Source organism: Ursus americanus, chromosome 8 (assembly GCF_024610735.1).
Source record: "Ursus americanus isolate L20-20 chromosome 8, mUrsAme1.1.p, whole genome shotgun sequence".
In the NCBI taxonomy this organism is placed as follows: domain Eukaryota; kingdom Metazoa; phylum Chordata; class Mammalia; order Carnivora; family Ursidae; genus Ursus; species Ursus americanus.
This window is the reverse complement of record NC_142134.1, coordinates 5,967,320-5,991,248: the sequence shown is the minus strand read 5'-3', so window position 1 is coordinate 5,991,248 and position 23,929 is coordinate 5,967,320. Positions and strand designations below refer to the sequence as shown.

General features: G+C 36.7%; 1 protein-coding gene and 1 pseudogene across 1 annotated transcript in view; both read right to left on the bottom strand.

The window, feature by feature from the left end:
* The window catches only part of STPG2 (sperm tail PG-rich repeat containing 2), a 307,272-nt gene extending 291,975 nt beyond the window's left edge, over positions 1-15,297 (bottom strand). The window contains exons 1-3 of the mRNA XM_087864396.1: positions 15,158-15,297; positions 14,890-15,036; positions 3,383-3,495 (exon numbers count right to left, since the gene is read on the bottom strand). Coding sequence (XP_087720522.1) covers positions 3,383-3,495; positions 14,890-14,998 — 222 coding nt within the window. The 5' untranslated portion in view covers positions 14,999-15,036; positions 15,158-15,297. The remainder of the gene's footprint in view (positions 1-3,382; positions 3,496-14,889; positions 15,037-15,157) is intronic.
* Positions 15,298-22,818: 7,521 nt separating this feature from the next.
* LOC123789642 (omega-amidase NIT2 pseudogene) lies at positions 22,819-23,677 on the bottom strand (annotated as a pseudogene).
* Between the last annotated feature and the right edge of the window lie 252 nt (positions 23,678-23,929).

Genomic DNA, 23,929 nt, shown 5'->3' with positions numbered 1-23,929 from the left:
ATAGTCTCTCATGGTTCATTCCCCCTTCTGTTTACTCCCCCTTCATTGTTCCCTTCCTTCTCCTACCGATCTTCCTGCTATTCCTTGTGTTCCATAAATGAGTGAAACCATATGATAATTGTCTTTCTCTGCTTGACTTATTTCACTTATCATAATTTCCTCCAGTCCCAACCATGTTGTTGCAAATGTTGGGTAATCGTTCCTTCTGATGGCTGAGTAATATTCCATTTTCAACTCCCAAATGTTCTGCTTTTATAAGAGCTTCAAGTATTACATACAGTGGAGGCAGGCCCATACAACTACAACCAGATTTTCAGTCTTTTCAAATTTCATTTGAAGTTTCCAAATAATATTTCCTAAGTAATTGCTAACAGAAATGAACATTTCAACATACACTTCCAAAAAAAGTATAAAAATAAATTGTTAAATACTTGCATTAATTTCCAATAAGATTATCCCTATAATTATTATCCAGCATATTAATAATTTACAGAATTTGTATGCTAACTATGTCACATTACAAACATATTTCTTAATTCAGCCATTTAAAATAATAATGGACTTTATTTTTTAAACAGTATGGTAAAGTCACACTTCTTGAAATTCTTAAAAGTTCTGCAAGAATTTAGCCTAAAACTACACAAAAAAAATCAACAGCAATTGAGTAAATAAGTCATAGTCATTTTTTAAACTAAGGAAATCAATCTTCTCCTGGCACTGGTTTATGGTTTCTAGAAGAAATATAGAGAATACTAGAACTCTTTTTCTTAAATCGCCCATTACATTTAAAAAAGTACATTTCCTAATTCCTTATTCTTGAAATCCAAGAAATGTACCCAATTGGGGATAAAATAAAATCTGGTCTAAGTTGCACTTTACATTATTTTACATGTGGAATTGACTAAAATCAACATTAATATAATATTTCAACATCCTGATATTTGTCATGCTTAACAAGTTTGAAATCTACCTATTGTGTATTTTATTCCATTCCCCTCTTGGAATAGTAGAGTTACAGTCTTAACAGAACTACTGGTGGAACTAGCAAGCCCATATACCCATAATATGCTGGCCATGGGCCACGGAGTGGAAGCAGGAGTGACACTTGTAATGATGACATCTAATGACCCATTACTATTTTTTGCTTTCTGCCCTCTAGGCACTAGTATGCTGGAAGTTTTAAGTACCCAGGGAAGAGCCATAAATGTTCCACTGACTTGGAAGTTGAGACCATCAACTGGCCATTCCAGGCTCTGTATGCTAGAAAGAAAAATAACCAGTGTATTGGCTGAGGTGATTAACCCTGAGCAGAACTGACAAACAGGACTAAGGACAGCCACAAGCATTGTGGTGGGATGGAACATAGAGACACCTTGCAGAGCTGCGTCGAACTACAATGCCCAGTGAAAATGGTAAGAGCAAGTTTAAAGGTTTGAAAAGGAAGCCTGTGAATCAAGAGCTCAGACTCCTTAGAACTAAAGATTCTGGTCACCATATCAGGCTGAAAACTCCACCAGATAAAGTTCCTTTAATGAGACAGGGAACACAGAATGAGTAATGAAAATCTTAATCTTAAACCATCTATAGTTTCAGATCAGTTACAGAAACTAACAGGTCCCCATCTGCCTTTCCTTGCTTCCTACATCACTTGCTTTCGTTTCCCCTCCCCTTCTTTCCCTCTTCTATTGTAAAATGGCAACACTAATGATGGATAAAAGTTATTGGATGCTCCCTATAATCAAGCACTATTCTAAAATGCTTACTAATGTATTTAACTCTTAGAAAAAGCCTATAAACTTAGTATCCCTATTTAACAAAGGAGGAAACTAAAGCCCAAAGAGATTAAGTAGTTAAGATTAAGTCTCCCTACATTTGAAATCTGTCTGAACTAGTAAGTGGCAGAGACAAATTTCAAAATGTAGGCAGTCTACTTCAGGAGTCCACACTATTAACCACTTCTTTATAATATCTCGTGTTATATTTACTTACCATTTCATCTATAGGTTGCAGAATAATGGAACAGGAATGTGAAAAAACAAAAGTAGAAACGGCCTTAATCTAAAGATCCATTTGGTAGTAACACTGTAATATCATCTCTGAATGCGGTAGCTAGACCTTAGTTTGGCTCCTTCAGGGAAGTTATACTTGAAAATTATACATAAAATAATTGCTTTTTTTAAATTGTATATGTGGGAAGAAGAATTATGTGTATACGTAGTGCACATGAGAGACAAGAGAACTGAGAGAGAAGAGAAGAGAAGGGATAAAATGTAATGGAAATCTATTGTTTTTTATCTGTCCAGCATCCCGTCTATTATCTGCCCATAACAGCATGCATATTCACCACCATTGGGGCAATCAAACCTCCCCTATAATTTGTGGTTTTAGAGGGGCTTCCAAACACAGGTTTCCCTGTCCCAGGAATGACTGGACCAATCAGATTCTCTCTACTAGGAATTTGAATCCTAAATGGATTCACACTAAAAAAAAGTGGAAGGGAGTTTTAGAATTAAGTTACCTAATGGCAGTTCCTGATTGCAGTTCTTACTACTGAGATATCTGAATTGTCTTAGTCCTGTCCTTCCTTAAGACATAATTACACAGTTATTCCTTCAAGTCCATAAGCCACCCAAATACCTTTCCTATAAATATTACTGTAAATCTAGTATCTGTCTTAAAAATCTATCTTATTGCTTCCAAGCAAAAACTCCTGACTGATAGAATGGTTGCTATTACCCACTTAGAAAGTCTAACGCAACAATTAAGGCATCAATGACTGCACCTGGGCCTCCAACAGAGGAAATAAAGATCTGCTAGGCTCAATTAGGAGTCATTATGTATGAATGCAAAATTAATGTGAAAAGGGTAAAAGATAATATTCATGATTATGAAGATATTGGAGTTACATCCACTGTTTCTGAACATGAATGTATCATCAAAGATGTTCTAGTCATAGACTCTCATAGACTGTATAGGCTCCAGATGAGACAATGACAGTAGCTATACCTTAAAAATATGGCACACAAACTAATTTTCACTCTACTGCCATCCTCCGTCTACATATCTTGGTCATTTGCACAACATTCATGCACCATAATTCATTCAGTAGTCCTATTCTCCTATTCAAGAGTCTCAAGAACCATGAAGCATGTAACAATGTTTTCTGTCTTATAGAATACATAGAATAATGGGGAACATCCAACCAGGCAATCAACAATAAACACATATTTTCTCAAATTCTAATAACAAAATACAGATTAAAAGGAGAAAGAAGAGGATATGAAGGGAAAATAAAATATGACAAATGACATATTAGTCCAGTAGAGGAAGAAAGTGTGATGCTTATTAACTCCAACTATTATAATAACTATTATAAATTTACCTGTGCTTCTGAAACGTTATAGTGTCCTGGCCCTGGAACAGCTTTTTCAGTGTTAGAGGCAACAGTAAAAGTACTTTCTCTGGCAGCCAAAGAAAGGAATGGTGCACAGCCACCTATAAAAGTAAAATCATATCACTGGCAGATAAGATAGGGTACCAGTGATTTCAGAGAAGCATTCAAAATATATAAAATCATTTAGTGACCTCAACTGTGGAGACTATATTATCAGAACTAATGGCTAGCCATAGAAGTTGCTGTATTTTTTTTTAATTCTGATGTAACAGCAGAACACTTATTAGTATATATTAAAGAACTTACAGAACTGGAATTCATTCCTAAACAACAGAAAAAATACTTAAATTTTTTTTAAAAGCCTTTTTCTCTTCTAAGAATATTTGCTTGAGATGAAAACAACAGTTATTTTTAGCTAATAAAACATTTTCATCCTCAGGAGAGCAGCGTTTTACATTTTGGAACATCTATTATTTGTAGACAATAGCATATATAAAGTTGTAGAGACAACTTTGAAATAATTTAAAGTGAGTTTACAACAAGTAATTAATAATGTCTCTCTGCTTTGGTACATAGTTGGTACTCGGTAAATATTTCTTGATTGCCTAACCCCAAACAAAGGTTTACAAGTCTAAGATATAAATTTCTTTGGAACAAATAATCATAAAATTAGACAAACTTAATAAACTTAATAGAAAGACTTAGTCTTCTAAAAGACTGATAAAAAATATCAAGAACTGTATCAAGAAAATGAGTATAGTTTAAGCAACACAGATATCACAGAAGAAATGGAGAGAATAGAGCAGCTCTCTTCAATGCGTAATAAAAGAATGAAAGTGAGGATGCAAAATGTGAGAATATTATCCACTAAAGGGAAATGTACACTACTGTGAGAATATATGGCAATAATTAGTATAGTTTAAAATCTTGCTAATCTGGGCTAAAAATAAAAGACAGTCTTTTTAAAACAAGAAATAATGTGTTTCTTTTGAAGCCCACATGTATTAAAATGCAACTGAAATCAAGAACTATTTCTTTGTTACACCCTTAAAGAAAACCAACAAACCATGAAAGAAAGACAAGAATGGATCAGAGAAAACCTTCAGAAACAACCACAAAACAAGTAAGATGGCAACAAATACATATCTATCAGTAATTACTTTGAATACAAATGGACTAAAAACACTTAAATCAAAAGACATAAGGTGACCAACTGAATAGATAAAAAACAAGACCCATGTATATGTTGCCTACAAGAGACTCACTGCAGACCTAAAGACACCTACAGATTGAAAAGGAGGTGATAGAAAAACATTTATCATGTAAATGGATATCAAAAGAAAACCAGGCTAGCAATAGTTATATCGGACAAAATAAACTTAGAGACTGTAACAAGAGACAAAGAAGGACACTATATAATAATAAAAGGGACAATCCAACAAGAAACTATAACAATTGGAAATATGTATGCACCCAACATGGGAGCCCCCAAATACATAGAACACTTAATAACAAGCATAAAGGAAATAATGGATAGTAATACAGTAATAGTAGGGGACTTTAACACCCCACCGACATTGACAGCAGATCATCCAAACAGAAAATCAAAAAGGAAACAGTGACTTGAATGACACACTAGACGAGATGGATTTAACAGATATATTCTGAACATTCCATCCTAAAACAGCAGAATGCACATTTCTTTTAAGTGCACATGGAGCATTTTCCAGAATAGATCACATATGAGGCCACAAAACAAGTCTCAACATATTAAAAAAAAAAAAAGTCATACTATGCATTTTTTTCCGGCCACAATGCTATGAAATTAGAAATCAAACGTAAGAAAAAAATCTAGAAATAGCACAAACACAGGGAGGTTAAATAACATGCTATTAAACAATGAACCGGTCTACCAAGAAATGAGAGCACAAATCAAAAATTACATGAAAATGAAAACAAAATGGTCCAAAATGTTTGGGATGCAGCAAAAGTGGTTCTAGAAGGAAGTTTACAGCAACACAGGCCTACCTCAAGAAGCAAGAAAAATCTCAAATAAATAACCTAACCTTACACCTAAAGGAGCTAGAAAAAGAAGAACAAATGAAAGCCAAACCCAACAAAAGGAAGGAAATAATAAAGATTAGAGCAGAAATAAATGATATAGAAACTAAAAAAAACAATAGACCAGGTCAATGAAAAGCAGGAGCTGGTTCTTTGAGGGAGAAAAAATAAAATAAAATAAAATTGATAAACCTCTGGCCAGAATTATCAAGAAAAAAAAAGAGAAAGGACTCAAAAAAAAAAATCACAAATGAGAAATAACAACCAACACCACAGAAATACGAACAATTATAAGAGAATATTATGAAAAACTATACACTAACAAATTAGACAAACTAGAAGAAATGGATAAATTCCTAGAAACATATATATACAAAACTTGAAACAGAAAGAAATAGAAAATTTGAGCTGACCGATAACCAGTAAAGAAATTGAGTCAGTATTCAAAAAATCCAAACAAACAAAAGTCCAAGACCAAATGGCTTCACATGGGAATTCTACCAAACATTTAAAGAAGAATTAATACCTATTCTTCTCAAATTATATTCCAATAGGGAAACTTCCAAATTCTTTCTATGAAGCCCACATTACCATGATAACAAAATTAGATAAAAACACCACACAAAAAAAGAGAACTACAGGCCAATATCTCTGATGAACAAGATGTAAAAATCCTTAAAATACTAGCAAACTGAGTCCAACAATATGTTTAAAAAAATCATTCACCATGATCAAGTGGAATTTATTCCTGGGTTGCAAGGGTGGTTCAGTATTCACAAACCAATCAACGTGATACATCATTCCAATAAGAAAAAGGATAAGAAACATATGATCATTTCAATAGATGCAGAAGAAAGCATTTGACAAAGTACCATATCCATTCATAATAAAAGCCCTTAACAAAGTGGGTTTAGAGGGAACATATCTCAGAATAATAAAGACTATATATGAAAAACTCACAGCTAACATCATCCTTAATGGGGACAAACTGAGATCTTTCCCCCTAAGGTCAGGAAAAGATAAGGATGTACACTCTCGCCACTTTTACTCAACATATACTGTAATCTTAGCCACAGCAATCAGACAACACAAAGAAATAAAAGGCATCCAAACTGGTAAGAAAGAAGTAAAACTTTCATTATTTGCAGATGACAGTGATAGAATGTACAGAAAATCCTAAAGACTCCACCAAAAAACTGCTAGAACTGATAAATGATATTCGGTCAAGTTGCAGGATACAAAATAAATCTATAGAAATCTATTGCATTTCTATACACCAATAATGAAGCAGCAGACAGAGAAATCAAGAAAACAACCCCGTTTGTAAATGCACCAAAAATAGTAAGATACCTAGGAATAAACTTAATGAAAGCAGTGAAAGACCTGTACTCCAAAAACTACAAAATATTGATGAAAATAATTGAAAATGACACCAAAAAATTGCAAGACATTCCACATTCATGGGTTAGAAGAACAAATATTGTTAAAAAGTCTATGCTACCTAGAGGAATCTAGACATTCCATGCAATCCCTATTAAAATACCCTCAACTTTTTTCACAGAGCTGGAACAAATCATCCTAAAATTTGTATGGAACAAGAAAAGATCCTGAATAGCCAAAGGAATGTTGAAAAAGAAAATCAAAGCTGGTGGCATCAAAATCCCGGACTTCAAGCTCTATTACAAAGGCACTATCATCAAGACAGTACGGTACTGGCACAAAAACAGACACATGAATCAATGGAACAGAATAGAGAACCCAGAAATGTACCCTCAACTCTACGTCAACTAATCTTCCACAAAGCAAGAAAGAATATCCAGTGGAATAAAGACAGTCTCTTCAACAAATGGTGTTGGGAAAATTGGACAGCCACATGCAGAAGAATGAAACTGGACCATCTCCTTACACCATATGCAAAAATAGACTCAAAATGGATGAAAGACCTAAATGTGAGACAGGAATCCATCAAAATCCTTGAGGAAAACACAAGCAGCAACCTCTTCAACCTTGGACACAGCACATCTCCAAAGGTAAGGGAAACAAAAACAAAAATGAATTATTGGGGCTTCACCAAGATAAAAAGCTTTTGTACAGCAAAGGAAACATTTGACAAAACCAAAAGACAACCGACAGAATGGGAGAAGATATTTGCAAATAACATGTCAGATAAAGGGCTACTATCCAAGACCTATAGAGAACTGATCAAACTCAACACCCAAAGAACAATAATCCAATCAAGAAATGGGCAGAAGACATGAACAGACATTACTATCCAAATGGCCAATAGACACATGAAAAAATGCTCAACATCACTTGGCATCAGGGAAATACAAATCAAAACCACAATGAGATACCTCCTCACACCAGTCAGAATGGCTAAAATTAACAAGTCAGGAAACAGCAGATGTTGGTGAGGATGCAAAGAAAGGGGAAGCCTCCTACACTGTTGGTGGGAATGCAAGCTGGTACAGACACTCTGGAAAACAGTATGGAGGTTTCTCAAAAAGTTGAAAATAGAGCTACCCTACGACCCAGCAATTGCACTACTGGGTATTTACCCGAAAGATACAAATGTAGTGATACAAAAGGGCAGCTGCACCCCAATGTTTATAGCAGCAATGTCCACAATGGCCAAACAATGGAAAGAGCCCAGATGTTCATCAACAGATTAATGGATAAAGAAGATGTGGTATCTATATACAATGGCATACTACCCAGGCATCAAAAAGAGTGAAATCTTGCAATTTGCAACATGGATGGAACTCGAGAGTATTATGCTAAGGGAAGTAAGTCAATCAAAGAAAGACAATTATCATATGATCTCACTGATATGTGGAAATTAAGAAACAACACAGAGGATCATAGAGGAAGAGAAGTAAAAATAAAACAAGACGAAATCAGAGAGGGAGACAAACCTAAGAGACTCTTAAGCATAGGAAACAAACAGGGTTGCTGGGATAACTGGGAGATGGACATTAAGGAGGGCATGTGATGTAATAAGCACTGGGTTATTATATAAGACTGATGAATCACTGACCTCTACCTCTGAAACCAATAATACATTATATGTTACTTGAATTTAAATAAAAGTAAATAAATTTTTCTAAAAAAGAACACTAAAATATCTATTATAAATATTTTCCATATGTTCAACAAGGTAGAAGAAAGATGAACATGATAAGGAGATAAAGGGAAGATATAAAAATACTAAAATCAAACTTCTGAAATGAAAAGTACACTGATATGGGGCACCTGGCTGGCTCAGTCAGAAGGGTGTGCCACTCTTGATCCAGGGTCATGAGTTCAAGCCCCACATTGGGTATAGAGATTACTTAAATAATAACTTATAAAAAAAAAAGTACACTCATAGGGTTAATGACAAATTTTATGTGAGTTAATAACAGACATTTTTTTCTCAATTCTTAATCTCTTTAAAAATAACTATTTATAGTAAAAATAATTTCAAATTATTGTGACATTATATAGCATATATAGAAGTAGAATATATGATCACAATAGCACCAAAGATGAGATGGGAGAAATGGAAGCAAACTCTTGTAAGGTTCATATACTATATGTGAAGTGATACAATATTATTTGAAGGTAGACTGTGATAGGTTAGAGATGTATATTGTAAAACCCAGAGCAACCACTAAAAAATAAAGAAGTGTACCTAGTAAAAACAACTAAATTCATTCAACAAAGGTAGGGATAAAAGCTAAGAGAAACAAAGAAGAGATTAAATAAATAGAAAAACAAACATCAAGAAAGTAAATTTAAACACAACAACATTAATAATTAAATTAAATAGAAAAGTTCTAAACACCCCAATATAAAAGGCAGAGATTGTCAACTGGATAAAAACGTAAGACCTAACCTTATGCTGTCTACAGAAAACCCTCATAACACATAAAGACATAGAAGTTAAAAATAAAAGGATGGAAAAGATACACCATGCATCCATGAATCAAAGGAAGCTGGAGTGACTATAGTAAAATCAGACAAAGCAGATTGTAGAACAACGAATACTAGAAATAAGAGAGACGTTGCATTATGATAAAGGGGTCATTTCATCAACAGGATTTAATAATCCATAAAGATCAGCAAGGAAATGATTGCCACAAAAATCAGAACAGAGTTTACCTGTAGGGGAGAAGAAAGAAGGTATAATTGAAAGGGAAATTGGGCAATGTTATATTTCTTATTTACTTTTGATGCCATAATTTTTATGCAATTTTCTACATAAGCGTTTAATCTTACAAGTAAAAGTTTTTTGGGTTTTATTTAAATTTAGGTTCATACAACATGAGGTAATGTGAGATAAATATGAAAACTAAGAAAGCTAAGTTCAGACTAGTTCTTAAGGCAGCTGTCCTGACACCATGGCAGAGATTCTAACTCAATCTACCTAAACAAGTGTGAAATTAATTGCGAAATACTGAAATTCATAGAAAAATGGAAAAGAAAAAACACACAATAGCCCCATGTATTCAAGAAAGCCAGTACTCATAAAATCTTCATTGAAGCTTTCCAAAATTATATAGAATCTTTCATCAATAAGCTAAAAGTTTATATGAAATACTGACCTCAAGTAAAACCACAAGAAAATTATTTACACTGATTAGCTCCATGAAAGAAGGGACTTGTCTGTTTTACTCATAATTGTATACATACTGTTTACATTTAGAGTGGCAAACTGTCCTAGCGTGCTCAGGACATAGAACTTTTAGTGCTAAAACCACATACCACATAAATCAAGATGTCTGGCCACCCTATCAGAGTGCTCTGCATATTAATCAATAAACATAGAATCATAGTTGATATTCTAAACTACACTTTTAGTCTTTTCATTCAACAATAGTGAATACTTTGTTGTTGTGTGGAGAGAGGCAGTGAGGGTATAATCATAAATAAGCTAAAACTCTGGCCTCCAATAGTGGGAAAGCCAGAAAAATAAATAATTATACTACAAACAGCACTGCCAATAATTAAGATACAAAATATAGGAGAAGAAGGTTCTGGGGAATGAGGGTTAGTGGAGTATGAGATAAAAGGGTTGACTTGGGACATATGGATGTATCGGCACGTGAAGTGCAACTATGAATGATAAATCAAACTGTCAGGTAGAAAGAAGAAATATAGAATACAGGAGAAGGAAAGATTTGAAAAGAAAGAAACAAGTTCAGTTTGAGAAATATTGAGTTTGAGGCACCAGCAGCAGGAGATAAATCAAACTGGCATGAAGCAATAAAAGTTAGTCCATTTGGAGAAAGAAGGTGGGCAGCATGTGATTAAAGGGCAAGTTCTACAGCCACAGCTACTGCCACAAAACAAAAAGGTCATTCTTCATATAAAAGCAATAACTAGACCTTTGAAACATACTCATCTTCAGGGACATCAACATATACAGCAATCACATATATATTGTTTATTTAAGCTTAAAAACAGAGTGCATTCCCTGAGGTGGTCTCCCTAAATTCTGACTGGCTAATAAGATAAATTATTATTGGTGGCATAAGCTCATAGGCACGAGTGCAAGACCATGGACGGCTCATGCTTCTGTGGCAGGCAAAGTTAACCACTCCTCCATCAAAGAAGAAATCTGAGAAAGAATATATTTAGGAGCTGGTGTTACCCAGCTTAGATAACTGATATAGAACCAATATAGATAACTAATATATAGCTGATGTAGGGTGCCATTTATTAAAATCAAGTTCAAAAAGCAATTAAATTCTCCTTAGCACAATATGCCAGGAGAAGTCACATTACTAAAAGGACTATGTTTTTATCATATTTTACTAGGCAGTTGTCTCTAGGGAAAATTTGCTTTGATGAGAAAAAACATCCTTCCTTCTTAGATAAATGTGAGAAACTCAGGAATAGCTCTCAATAATCTGGAATTGGAATATCCATTCTCTCTCCTACTCATGAAATCAGAGCAGCTCAGTCCTGTTCTTTTTAGGCTGAAAATCCTGGGTTGAAAAGAGTCTCTCCGATTAAATGGCTGAAGGCTTAGGCAATGAAGTTTGCAGACTGGGGTGAAAAGAACTTCCTGAAGAAAATGTGAAGATAATACACTGGAGGACTGACCAAGCCAGCTACAGTAATAGGAGAGTGGTAATTAGGAAACAGAAAAGTTAGGAATAAAGAGTATTTGCATCCTTCTTTTGAAGATCTAAGACTCTAAGTTCCTCTGCTCTTCTGTGGTTCAAGGTAACAAGTTATATAAAGTCCCAACATCTATTCTTCCTACATCATACTGACCCTTAATTGAAATAACTGTGTATATTTCTGCATAGTCCGGTGTGTCGCTGATATTAAAGAGAGGTAAAGCAGAATGAACCTAGGGAAGAGATAATAGCTACTTTAAATTATCCAGGAAAGAGGCCCCTGTGTGGCACAGCAGTTAAGTGTCTGCCTTCGGCTCAGGGCATGATCCCGGCGTTATGGGATCAAGCCCCACATCAGGCTCCTCCGCTGTGAGCCTGCTTCTTCCTCTCCCACTCCCCCTGCTTGTGTTCCCTCTCTCGCTGGCTGTCTCTATCTCTGTCGAATAAATAAATAAAATCTAAAAAAAAAAAAAATTATCCAGGAGAGAAATGATACCTGTACCTTCTATTAATTATCAGCATGTTGTTGCTGAGTATTGCTAAAACAGGGCTCAACAGTATACAGCTGCTCTGAGTTGCCAAGCATAGACTTTCCTAGTTTCTTTCACAAGTCAGCAAGGCGAAAATCTATAAAACAGTAAAAGGAGGGCCTTGCAACACCCCACTTACAGCTCTCTAAGCAGAGTTCACATAAGTCATGTAGCAAGTTTTTAATTCTATGTGTAGCTCGTTAGATATTTTTTAAAATTTTATTCCAAGAATTACTCTTTCTTATTTTTTTAAAATTAAGCATCTATGTGTTACAGTATTGAGCTAAAAACTGAGAGTAACAGTAAGGATCATGGCTATTGCCCCCAAAAGAATCACATTTAATGTGGCATCCAGATAAGTTAACAGATAATTAAGATATAGTACCAAAGTGCTGTGAAAGTGTCAGTAAAGAGTCAAAGAAAGACTTGAGAAATAGCAGAGTCACAGAGTAATTTCACTTTACCTGAGTCTGAAAGAGTAGGTAGGACTCAGACAGATGAGGAAGGAAGGAACAGCATACTGGGCAAAGTATCAGCAGCTACAAAAGCATGGAGGTGAGTGAGCATGAATTTCTAGAAAATGCAGAGTTGAAACTGCTGATATGTATGTGGGGTAAGTGCTGGGTGTGGGTGAGAGAGAATGTGGGAGGCCAGGTAAGGGATCAGACCATGAAGAATCTTATGCACTATGCTAAACAGTTCAGATTTTAACCTTGGTGTTAAAAGGATTTTTTTATAATGATTTTTTATTATATTAAAAAGGATTTTTTTTTAACAAATAACATAATTATATCTTAGGAAGATCATTTTAGCCATAAGAGAGAAGTAAGGAACTGAAATAGAGGAAAATCAGTAAAATTTTATTGGTTTAATTCAGAATAGAAATAATGAGTCCTGAACAGTCAAGGGCAGGTATATGAAGAAAGGGAACTAATTTAAGAGACAATGAGAAGATAGAATCAATAGATCTTTTTTTTTTTTTTAAGATTTTATTTATTTATTTGACAGAGAGAGACACAGCCAGCGAGAGAGGGAACACAAGCAAGGGGAGCAGGAGTGGAGCAGGGAGCCCGACGAGGGACCCTGAGATCACGCCCTGGGCTGAAGGCAGACGTTTAACGACTGAGCCACCCAGGCGCCCCAGAATCAATAGACCTTAATGATCAATAAGCATGGTCAGTCAGGGAAGTCTAGAATAATTCCAAAGTTTAAAATTTATAATTGACTTATAGGGAATTTTTCAAAGGGGCTAGTAATGATGGGGAAAATGATGAACTGAGATACTTGGGAGTTTCAGATGTCAGAGACTACCCAGATAAAGATGTCCAAAAAAGTAATAGCAATGAGAAGGCCCTAAGATCAGGAGAAAGTTCATCTTAGAGATATAAATCACCTATATCTCTAAAGACTTTCTTCTGGGATTCATCAGAATCAGAATAGGGATAGTAGGTAAAGCTATGGATTTGAACAAGAAAGTGCACAAGAAAAGAAACCAGCAAAGGAGAGAAAATACACTATATAAACATTTAAAAGACATTAAGAAAAATAATCTTTAAAGAAGACAATGAAGGATTGATTGCCAAGGGGAAAAAATGACAGCCTGATTCAACATTTAACAAATGTTTATTAGGTCCTAACCATGCATCAAGTACTGTTTTAAGACAATAACTGGAAAAAGAATCAGAAAAAAATGATGATGTTACAGATACCAGGGAAAGAAATATTTCTAAAGACAATGTTCAGCCGCGTCAAAATAAAATCAGGATTCAAAACATCACAGGTATAAGTATTTTGGGTGGTGGTTGGTGGTTAATATATTGTTAGGGAGGTTAATGTTTATAACAACTCAATTGTATTAAATACTGACATAGGCTCCAAGAACACTGATATTGATATCAGATGAGAAAAGCAGTAAAATTCAAAAATTAAAACAATGACAAATCTGCACTCCACCCAAAGAAACCTAAGTCAACCTAATATCCTAATGTCATTAGTCATTTAAACACAGTAATGGAATTTGTTTAAAAATATATAGTGTAACAATAGGGGAAATGCAGATTAACATGGGAAAAACTATAATTAGGATGGTAGTAAGCTCCACAAAATCATCAAATTAGAAAAAGCAGAAAGCAAATTATAAGTGTTTGTTAAATGTTTCCCCTAAGTCACTAACTGCAAACAAGTGAGAGAAAATAATTATTGCAAGTAATTATTTAAACTATCCATTACAACTCCATCTCTTCAAGTATAGCTTTTTTTTTTCTCTCCAAAATGTGGGCTCTCATTAGTATGTTCAAAAAGAAGACTGATATGGTCAGTTAAGAAGCATCCATCAAAAAGTACACGAGACTATCTTTAAACCATACTGCAAACTAGAAATATAAAAGTTACATCTTAGTAAATCAAGTGTCTCTGGCTAATGGTTGCAAAAGTGTGTGAAGCAGGCAGGATTACAAAGAAAAGAAACAGTAGACGGTAAGAAATAACACAGGATTTAGAGACTTATAGTCACCAGAGACAGGAAATCAAAATCCTAGATCTAACCCGTACAATTGAACGTAGGATGGAGATAACCATTGTAGCATCAAAAGTCCTAGCCATACGCTTACTGACCTTGTAAAATGTGACAAATGATTTTACCAGTTATCACCTGTTAAATTAGGAGAGTATTTTCCCTATTTTATGTTTTGTTACACTTACGAAGTGGTACCATTATGTTTAACAAGCACACAGAAACGGGCCTGGCTGAAAGTGAGGGGCCTGTCACAGAGGCTTGCCTTTCCCTACCTCTTACCTGTTGCCTGCTGCTTCAGGAAAGGTACCTGGTAGGATCCAGGACCCACATGCTCCTCAGTGCTGCCACCTTCAGCCAATCTAAGCAAGCGGGGAGCTCGATCATACATAATTGTGGGAAGGAGGGGCCGGGCGGGCGAAGCCGCAGCTGAAAAAGGGTAAAAACAAAGTGACTAGAGGTGTGGAGCAAAAGGAAGCTGACGACAGTATGAAGAGGGTCGAGCAGAACTTAAATAAATGGACGAGCTACCATAGAGGCTATGCCCCACCTGCTCGTTGGGGTCAGATTTCCCCTAGGTCAATTTATAGCCCCGTGGTAAAGTGAAAAGGAGCGCGACCAGGGATAAGATACCCCGCACAACCATCTATCCGTTCACCAGGCGAGCGTTGAGGTGCTCCACCAAGAAAGGAGATTAAAAAGTAGGCGCCAGTCCCTAACTTCCGGTCTTCTCTCCGCCCATTTCTCTCCGCCCCGGAAGTCTCTAGGAGCGAGGGGTCGAAGTGCTCCTCCCTGACCAAGCGCTCGGAGCATGCGTACTGTGCTGCGGGAGTCCCGCCTCGTTGCGCCCTGCGCGCACCGCGTTCCTGAACGATAGAGAGGGAGAGTTTTGGGAGTTCTGTTGCGGCGCCACCAGCTTTAAGTTTTGTGCTCGTTGGAAAAGCTCTAGAAAACACGTTAGAAGAGGTTAGAACCCGCTTGACTATGATCCCTTTCCGCTATAAACCAGTTAGAGCGGCAGGGAAGACACTAGCAAAAACTGTGAAAGAAAAAAACATGCTCTCCAAGCAGAGCCTCGGTTCTGCGAGCTCAGCGCCCACTCCTACAACTACGTTCACAACCACAGAGGAGAAAACACCTCTGCTCTATCCTACAGATACTCCAAACTACGAAGAGAATCTCAGGAAGTGGTGGTAACAAGAAACAGGGAACCCGAGGAAGGAGAGGAAAAGCTCACCAACCGAAGCAATGCAAAGGGCAGGTAACGGAAAGCAGTGTTTGTTGTCACATGCCAGGCAACGGCGACATTGACTTCTTACGCTGTTGAATACAAAGCAAGGGCTTGAAAAAGCCCAGTCCACCCCCACCCTCACCCCCGAACCAATGGGTCTCTTAAACTCAGGCAAAAGGAACCTGGCTTGTGCAAAGGTCTTAAGGAGTCTGTCAGAATCCACCTTAAAGTGGTCTCTAGCTTTTTTTTTTTTTTTTCCCCAGCAAGAATCCCTCCCACATTCTAATCACCCTTAAAGGCTTAAATAAATAACTGCCTTGACCATGCCTCACCCCCAAATGAGCTACAGTATTTACCTTGCATCTACTTCAGATTTTTACAGTATTTATATTCTGTAGAACATTTGATACCCAATTCCGTGGGTCATTTATTGTGACAATTGTTCTATATAGGTTGGAATACTCTCCAAGGCTATATGCTTCTCAAGGATATATCTGTAATACCTTTTTTTCTTCCTACTCAGTAGCTAGCTGAATATTTACTTTAAAAAACACATATTGGGAAAAATATATATATTGGCATATACTATAGACTGCTGCCAGGCTATGGGGATACAAAGATACAACAAAGTTCAGCCTCAGGCATTCTTTATGGAATAGAGAAAGAGATGTGTATTAGCCATAATATGAGGTGACAAGAGAGATGTATAAAATAAAAAAATATTGCAGGACTTTGGAACCCACCTCTTCCTACTAAGAAATTAGATGCTGATCAGTAATCCTTTCTCGTTGACTTCATTTTTCCTTGCATGCTTGCAGAAAGCCTCATAGTTTTCTCAAAGTTATTTAAACCTTATTTTCCCAAGCTTCCACAGATAGCCATTGAGATCTAGAACACATGTACTATTAGATTTTATGATATAGTATGAAAAGAGTCACAAAAACAAAAGAGAAAAATCTGAGCTTTGGAAAATGATCCAGTGGTGCTGTAAATTAGCTTTCTATTGGTGGACATTCCTTAGGGACTTCATTTTCCCTTGACCCAAACAAGAATAGAAACCCAGAGCAAATTCAGGTCTGGGCCATCTTTGTAGCAGTCACTGGTGCAGACTGACAACCTCCTGGCTATTCATGTCTGTTGTGGCCTTGATTACTCTTTCCTTGAATAGATTTGGGTTTGAGATTGGGAATGGAAGTGATAAAGCAGGGTTTATCTGCTTTTAGTCTGATTTGATTTCTGCCAGTGAGCCTAATCTAATTTAGACAGAAGGAGTTCTTCATAACGTCTATCCTAGCTCATTTGCAGATCTCTAAACAGGACTTTGTGACCTTAAGACCTTTGTACCAGCTACAAACACAGTGTTTTTCTATCTTGCCTGCCTCCTCAGTGCATGTTCTTTTCTCAAGGACCTCATAGAAGGGTAGCTGATGCATGGTAGGACTCTAATGTTGCTGGTCTTGTGGCCAGATCCTTTCTAAATAATACACCTTTGTCTTTAAATAAAGGTACAACCTCTACACTCTTTATAATTTTGTAATACTTGGAGTCTCTCAGAATCTCCATTCTTAACACAGAGTCTTTAAAAAGTTTTTAGTGTGAAAATCCGTCCTCTGTTTCCTTGATCACTGTGGCTGTTCTTTCCACCAGCTATTATTTCCTTTTTATGGTTCAATAACAAATATGGCACACCATATTTCAGAATTGGAAAATCTTTTTAAATGAGAACAGTAAATCTTTTTCATTATCTCTCATTGTTCTAAATATTTCCTGAAGAGTTCAGAATGAATGTGCTGCAGAGAAAAATAAATACATTAACACAGAATTATAATTACATATAAAGACAAAATAAAGAATTTGGCTCAGTATTTCTCACTTCCTACAAAATAGTTTTAATGCTAATTATCCACCCTATACAACTATTTCCATGGTATTAGTAAGAAATGGAACCTATGTTTGAACTAAGATTTATTTGACTACAAATTTTGGGTTCTTTCCATTCCTCCATGTTGGCTACTGCTAGAATAAACTTTAAAATGAAGTTTGAATGAATCAGATTGATTCTTTATCAAATATGTTAGCTGCAATGAAGAACTCCATAGTCACCGATTTTTCCTTGTAACATTCTGTGGATTACATAGATAGCAGGCAATGTCTGGAGTATTGCATGAGGTGGAATTCTGCCTTCAATAGCTTTAAATGCTTTATAAATATTACAAAACTGAATTGGTTTGAAAACTAATTTCTTCAGCCCATTATGATTTGGTTTTCCATTGTTTTGCTTGTTGTAAAAATAAAAATCAAGTAATGGTAATACATCACTTGGCATGTGTTATACAACAGAGTGTACTTTGTCAATGTTATTAGAGGTCACGTTGTAAGGTGATATGCATTCAAGTTAAAATGGTGAAAATACTTATATAATCCTTTGAAGCTTACAAAGTATATTTTATGTTCATTATTTTGTTTAATATAAATTTATGTCTCTAAACTGCAGACTTCATATGATTCTAAAATATCAAAATTTCATAAAATGTGTTTAAAAAATTATACCATGTTATCAGTGACCACCTAATTTTTTTCACTTACATTCATTGAGCATCTATTATATGCTAGCACTGTGTGAAGCACCTTATATGAATAATCTAAATCATTTCTCATATAACTCATGAGGTAGGTTCTATTAATATCTTTATTAGTATGCTGAAAGCCATTAAATTTCTCACCCAATATCACATAGTTAATGAATAATGGAGCTGGATTTCAAGCTAGTAAGTTTAACTCTAGACTTATCTTCTCTTTTTTTTTTTTTTTTTGAAGTATGCTCCAATGTGGGGCTTGAACTCATGACCCTGAGCTCGAAACCTGAGCTGATATCAAGAGTTGGACACTTAACTGAGTCCCCCAGACCCCCCTCTAGATCTGTTTTCATAGCCATTATAAGGGACATGTCCCAAGCTATGCTCTACTTTCACACCCAATAGTTTTTTCCTCAGTTCTTATTTGAGATTGGCTGTATGTTTGTTAATTCATCTAAAAAAGAAAGTCTGGAGGTAGTTTTTCAGGAGTGATATGGTGGCTCCTTGATGGCAAGGAACCAGAATGCTCTATTATCCTGCTATATATCTTAATGTATGCCTCCCAGTCTGAGCTGAGCTCATGGTCTAAAAATTATCTGCTGGAGCTCCAGCCATTATAAGCAGCAGGAAGGGAAAATACAAGTATTCCCCCCTCCCTGTCAAGGAGACTTCCCAGAAGTAACACATAGAAACTACTTGCTTACATTTCATTGGCCCAAACTATGTCGAGAGGCACGTATAGCTATAAAAGAGGCTGGGAAACATAGCCTATCTCTGGGTATCTGGTTCTATTACTAAGGAGAAGGGAGTCCGTGTGAAGAGAAACACCTCAGTTTTTTCCACAATCACCCTTTTGGGAAATCTCCTTCCTTGGTGTCAAAGGTACCATAGTTTCCAGGTGCTCATTATACTTTTCCTGAACAGCACCTACTGTCTCCTCTAATTTTTTTTTTCTCTCATTTTTCTTTCTCTCCCATCGTCTTCTCTCTTTCTCCCTTGGTAATCATTCATTCTCAAACCATGTATCCTCTTTGAGATTCAGGCATTTCCAAGTGTCTGCTCAACATTTAAATATAAGTGATCCATCATTACTTCAAATTAAGTATTCTCAAACCTTAATTCATTTTGTCTCTGGAAGGCCTGATCACACTCCTAATCTTCTGTTTCTCTTCAGAAGAGCAATATCTTCCCATACATAAGGCTTAAAACCTCTTAGACTACTTCTATTCTTTGTGCTCCCACATCCAAACAGCTGCCAGTTCCATTGTTTCCACCTGTGATCTTTCTGAAATTCACCCCCACCACATTCTCGTTGTCATTTTGTTGATGCTCTCAACCCTACTGATTTGGTGTACTCTAACATCTCAAGTGGAATCCCTTTGGTAACCTGTTACAAGTTATCCCACACACTACAGGCTAATCTTCCTAAGTACAGTTTTGAAAATGTCACTCTCAAGCTCAGAAATCTCCTGTTGCTACTGTAAGCTTGGCACTGGGCGTTTCAAACAAGCCAGTCTACCTTTCCATTTCTGTATCTTCCAGCACTCCCCATTCACACAAGTTACATAATGTTCACACAAACCTTGCCATTTTCATTTCTGTGCTTTTGTTCAAGACTTTCTCTCTGCCTGGAAATGCCCTTCCTTCACTTCTTATCTATGAATGTTAAACTCTAGGGAATATCGTTTTTTAATTACAGCATTTAGATAGCACATTTTAAAGAGTACATTTTTAATGTTTGTTGAATATTTTAAAAGGATAGTAAAATATAAAATGAAACACCAGCAGAGCAATATTACTTTTGATACCAGGTTAGTACTTTAAATTTAATGAGAACCAAAATTTGTGAATGTTATGAAACAACGAAAGAGTACTAGCTTCTTGAGAAAAAAAAAATGAACCATGATTTTAGTAATTATTCATCTCCTAAAAGTTTTCACAGACATCCACATTTGTGGGTAGTTTTTGTTTTTTTAAAAAGTATTGTTCTAAGGGAGCCTGGCTGGCTGGCAGTGGAGCATGCAACTCTTGATCTCAGGGTTGTGGGTTCGAGCCCCACATTGGGTGTAGAGATTACTTAAAAATAAAATCTTTTTTAAAAAAAAGAAATGCTAAGTGAAATAAGTCAAGCAGAGAAAGACAATTATCATATGATTTCTCTCATCTGTGGAACATAAGAACTAGGAAGATCGGTAGGGGAAGAAAGGGATAAAGAAAGGGGGAGTAATCAGAAGGGGGAATGAAGCATGAGAGACTATGGACTCTGAGAAACAAACTGAGGGCTTCAGAGGGGAGGGGGTGGGGGATGGGATAGACTGGTGATGGGTAGTAAGGAGGGCACGTATTGCATGGTGCACTGGGTGTTATATGCAACTAATGAATCATCGAACTTTACATCAGAAACCAGGGATGTACTGTATGGTGACTAGCATAATATAATAAAAAAACATTAAAAAAAAAAAGAATTGTTCTGGGACACCTGGGTGGCTCAGTTGGTTAAGTTTCTGCCTTCGGCTCAGATCTTGATCCCAGGGTCCTGGGATCGAGTCCCACAATGGGCTCCTTGCTCAGCAGGAGCCTGCTTCTCCCTCTGCTTGCCACTCCCCCTGCTTGTGCACACACTCTGTCTCTCTGACAAAAATAAATGATTTTTTAAAAACTTAAAAAAGTATTGTTCTGAGGGGCACCTGGGTGGCTCAGTCAGTTAGGCATCTGCCTTTGGCTCAGGTCATAATCACAGAGTCGTGGCATCAAGCCCCACATCTAGCTCCCTGCTCATCAGGGAGCCTGCTTCTCCCTCTCCCTCTGGCGCTCCCACTGCTTGTGTTCTCTCGTTCTCAAGTGATTAAAAAAATCTTTTAAAAAAAAAGTATTCTGTCAGATAGAAGGAGACCAAGAGGAAAAGTTTGGGAATTAAAGGAGCCAGCTTTTTCAGAGGTAGTACCAAGAATCACAGAGTTTTCTACTTGTTAGAGTGTATTAAGCATATCCATACTAGTAAGCACATCTGTACTAAAGTACCAATTATTATTATGAAGACATATAAGATCATATGTCTTAGTGAAAACATACTGGGTCAAGAGAAGTAGAAGATAAGCCACAGACTGGGAGAAAATATTTGTGAAAGACACATATGATAAAGCACTATTATTCAAAATATGCAAAGACTCTTAAAACTCAACAATAAGAAAACAAGCAACCCAATTTAAAAAATGGAAAAGAGACCTGAAGAAAAAATATATATAAGAAATATATAAGAAAATATATATCAAAGAAAATATACAGATGGCAAATAAGCATATGGCAAGATGTTTGACACCACATGTCATCAGGGAAATGCAAATTAAAACAAGATACTACTTATGTTGGGTTCTCCAGAGAAACAAAACCAATGAAATATATACATATAAGGAGAATTATTACAGGAATTGGCTCATGCAGTTATAGAGGCTGAAAAGTCCCACAATCTGCCATCTGCAAGTTGGAGAACCAGGAAAACTGATCATATTCAGTCCAAGTCCAAAGGCCTGAAAACCAGGGAAGTCAGTGGTCTAACTCCCAGTCCAAGGTTAAAGGCCTGAGAATTGGGGACCACTGGTATAAGTCCCAGAGTCTGAAGGCCCATGAATAAGGGGTTCAGATATCCAAGAGCAAGAGAAGATGCCTATCCCAGCACAAGAAAAGAGAACATTTACATTTAACAAAACTTTGCGTTTTTGTTCCATTCATTCCCCCTGTGGATTGGATGATGCCTGCCCACATTGATGAGGGCAGATCTTCTTCACTCAGTCTACTGAATCAAATGCTAATGTCTTCTAGAAACACACCACAGACAAACCTAGAAATAATGTTTTACCAGCTTTCTGAACACTCTATAGGCCTGTCAAGTTGGCACATAAAATTAACCGTCATATTACTACACACCTATCAGAATGGCCAAAATCCAGAGTACTGACAATACCAAATGCCGACAAGTATGTAGAGCAATAGGACCATTTATTGTGAGAATGCAAAATGATACACCACCTTGAAAGACAGTTTGGCAGTTTCTTACAAAATTAAACATACTCTTATCATACAATCCAGCAATCATGCTCCTTGGTACTTCCCAAAAGGAGTTGAAAATTAATGTCCACATAAAAACCTACACACTGATGTTTATAGCAGCTTTATTCTTTGGTTTGGGGAGGGTGGCAGGGAGTCCTTTTTAACTATTTAATGTGATGTGAAAGGTATGATGTGCTGATGCTCCATCATCTCAATAGAGAGTTCCCAGGAAGGGAAAAGGCTGAATTTTTTTTAAAAAATTAAAAAAAAAAAAAACACTTTAAAGAATTCAGCAGGGAGTTGATTACATTGCAGAAACATATCATCCTGTTTTGTGACATGTTAGAAACCTAAACCTTAGAGCTTTGTTTCCTCCACTGCATACAGGTCTGATCATTTCTGGCTAAAAATGGGGATTTGCTGGCATATTTCAGCCAACTTCTTCAGGTCTTTATCTGAATACACGATTGTTTCTTTGGTGCCAGCTACAGCAGGGGCCTCCCCCACCACACCAGGAAGTTACGACAGTGCTGTGTTCCCAGGCAACATAGGAGGCTTTATCATCCAGAGCAGGAGATGCCATGACTACATACAGGTGATTATCTAAACAGCCTGGCCTCATTGAAGCAACTCCCAGTGCGCTGGTCCAGAAGTCAAATTAAAAGCTCGAGGATATACCAACAGCTGCCAGCCCCTCTGTATGTAGATTTGTGCAAGCTCCACAAAGCAATGTCATAGCAGATGCCCAAGCCCACTCTGCAATAAGGATTATCAAATGTGGAAAAACTATCACCGGGACTCAATGCTTTAGACTCTCGAAATGTAATTTTCCCAGGAACATCAATGTCAAACAGATGGTGCTTTCTGTGCTCTACCAGTAAAATTCCATCAGGCCTAATATGGCACAGGTGTTGTATAATCTCCCAGCATCCTCTTCAAGAAGGGAACCTCCAATGAGATATAGGCTGCACTCCTTTGCTACTTCAGAAAGCTTCTGTGTGGCTTCACCAGGAATTTTCTCTACATGTTCAGGAAAATATTTCATGCCAAATGGAGAATTAAAGCATTCTGGTAGAGAAACTATTTTGACTCCTTCTGTTGCAGCCTCCCAGACAAGGCCACAAGCTTGAGTGAGGTTATCTGATTTGATGGAAGAAACCTGAAGTTGGATGAGGACCAAATGGAAAGTGGCCATGGCTCTCCCAGGTAGTACCATGGGTGGTGCAACAGAGCAGAGGTCTCTGGGTGGAGAGCCTATAGCAGCTTTATTCTTAATTGTCAAGTCTTGGAAGCAAGCAAGACATCTTTCAGTAGGTGAAGGGATATATCCAGTCGATGGAATGTTACTAAGCACCAAAAAGACATGAGCTATCAAGCCATGAAAAACATAAAAGAAACTTAAATGCTTATTACTAAGTGAAAAGGGCCATTCTGAAAAGGCTGCATACTGTATGATTCTAGAAAAGGC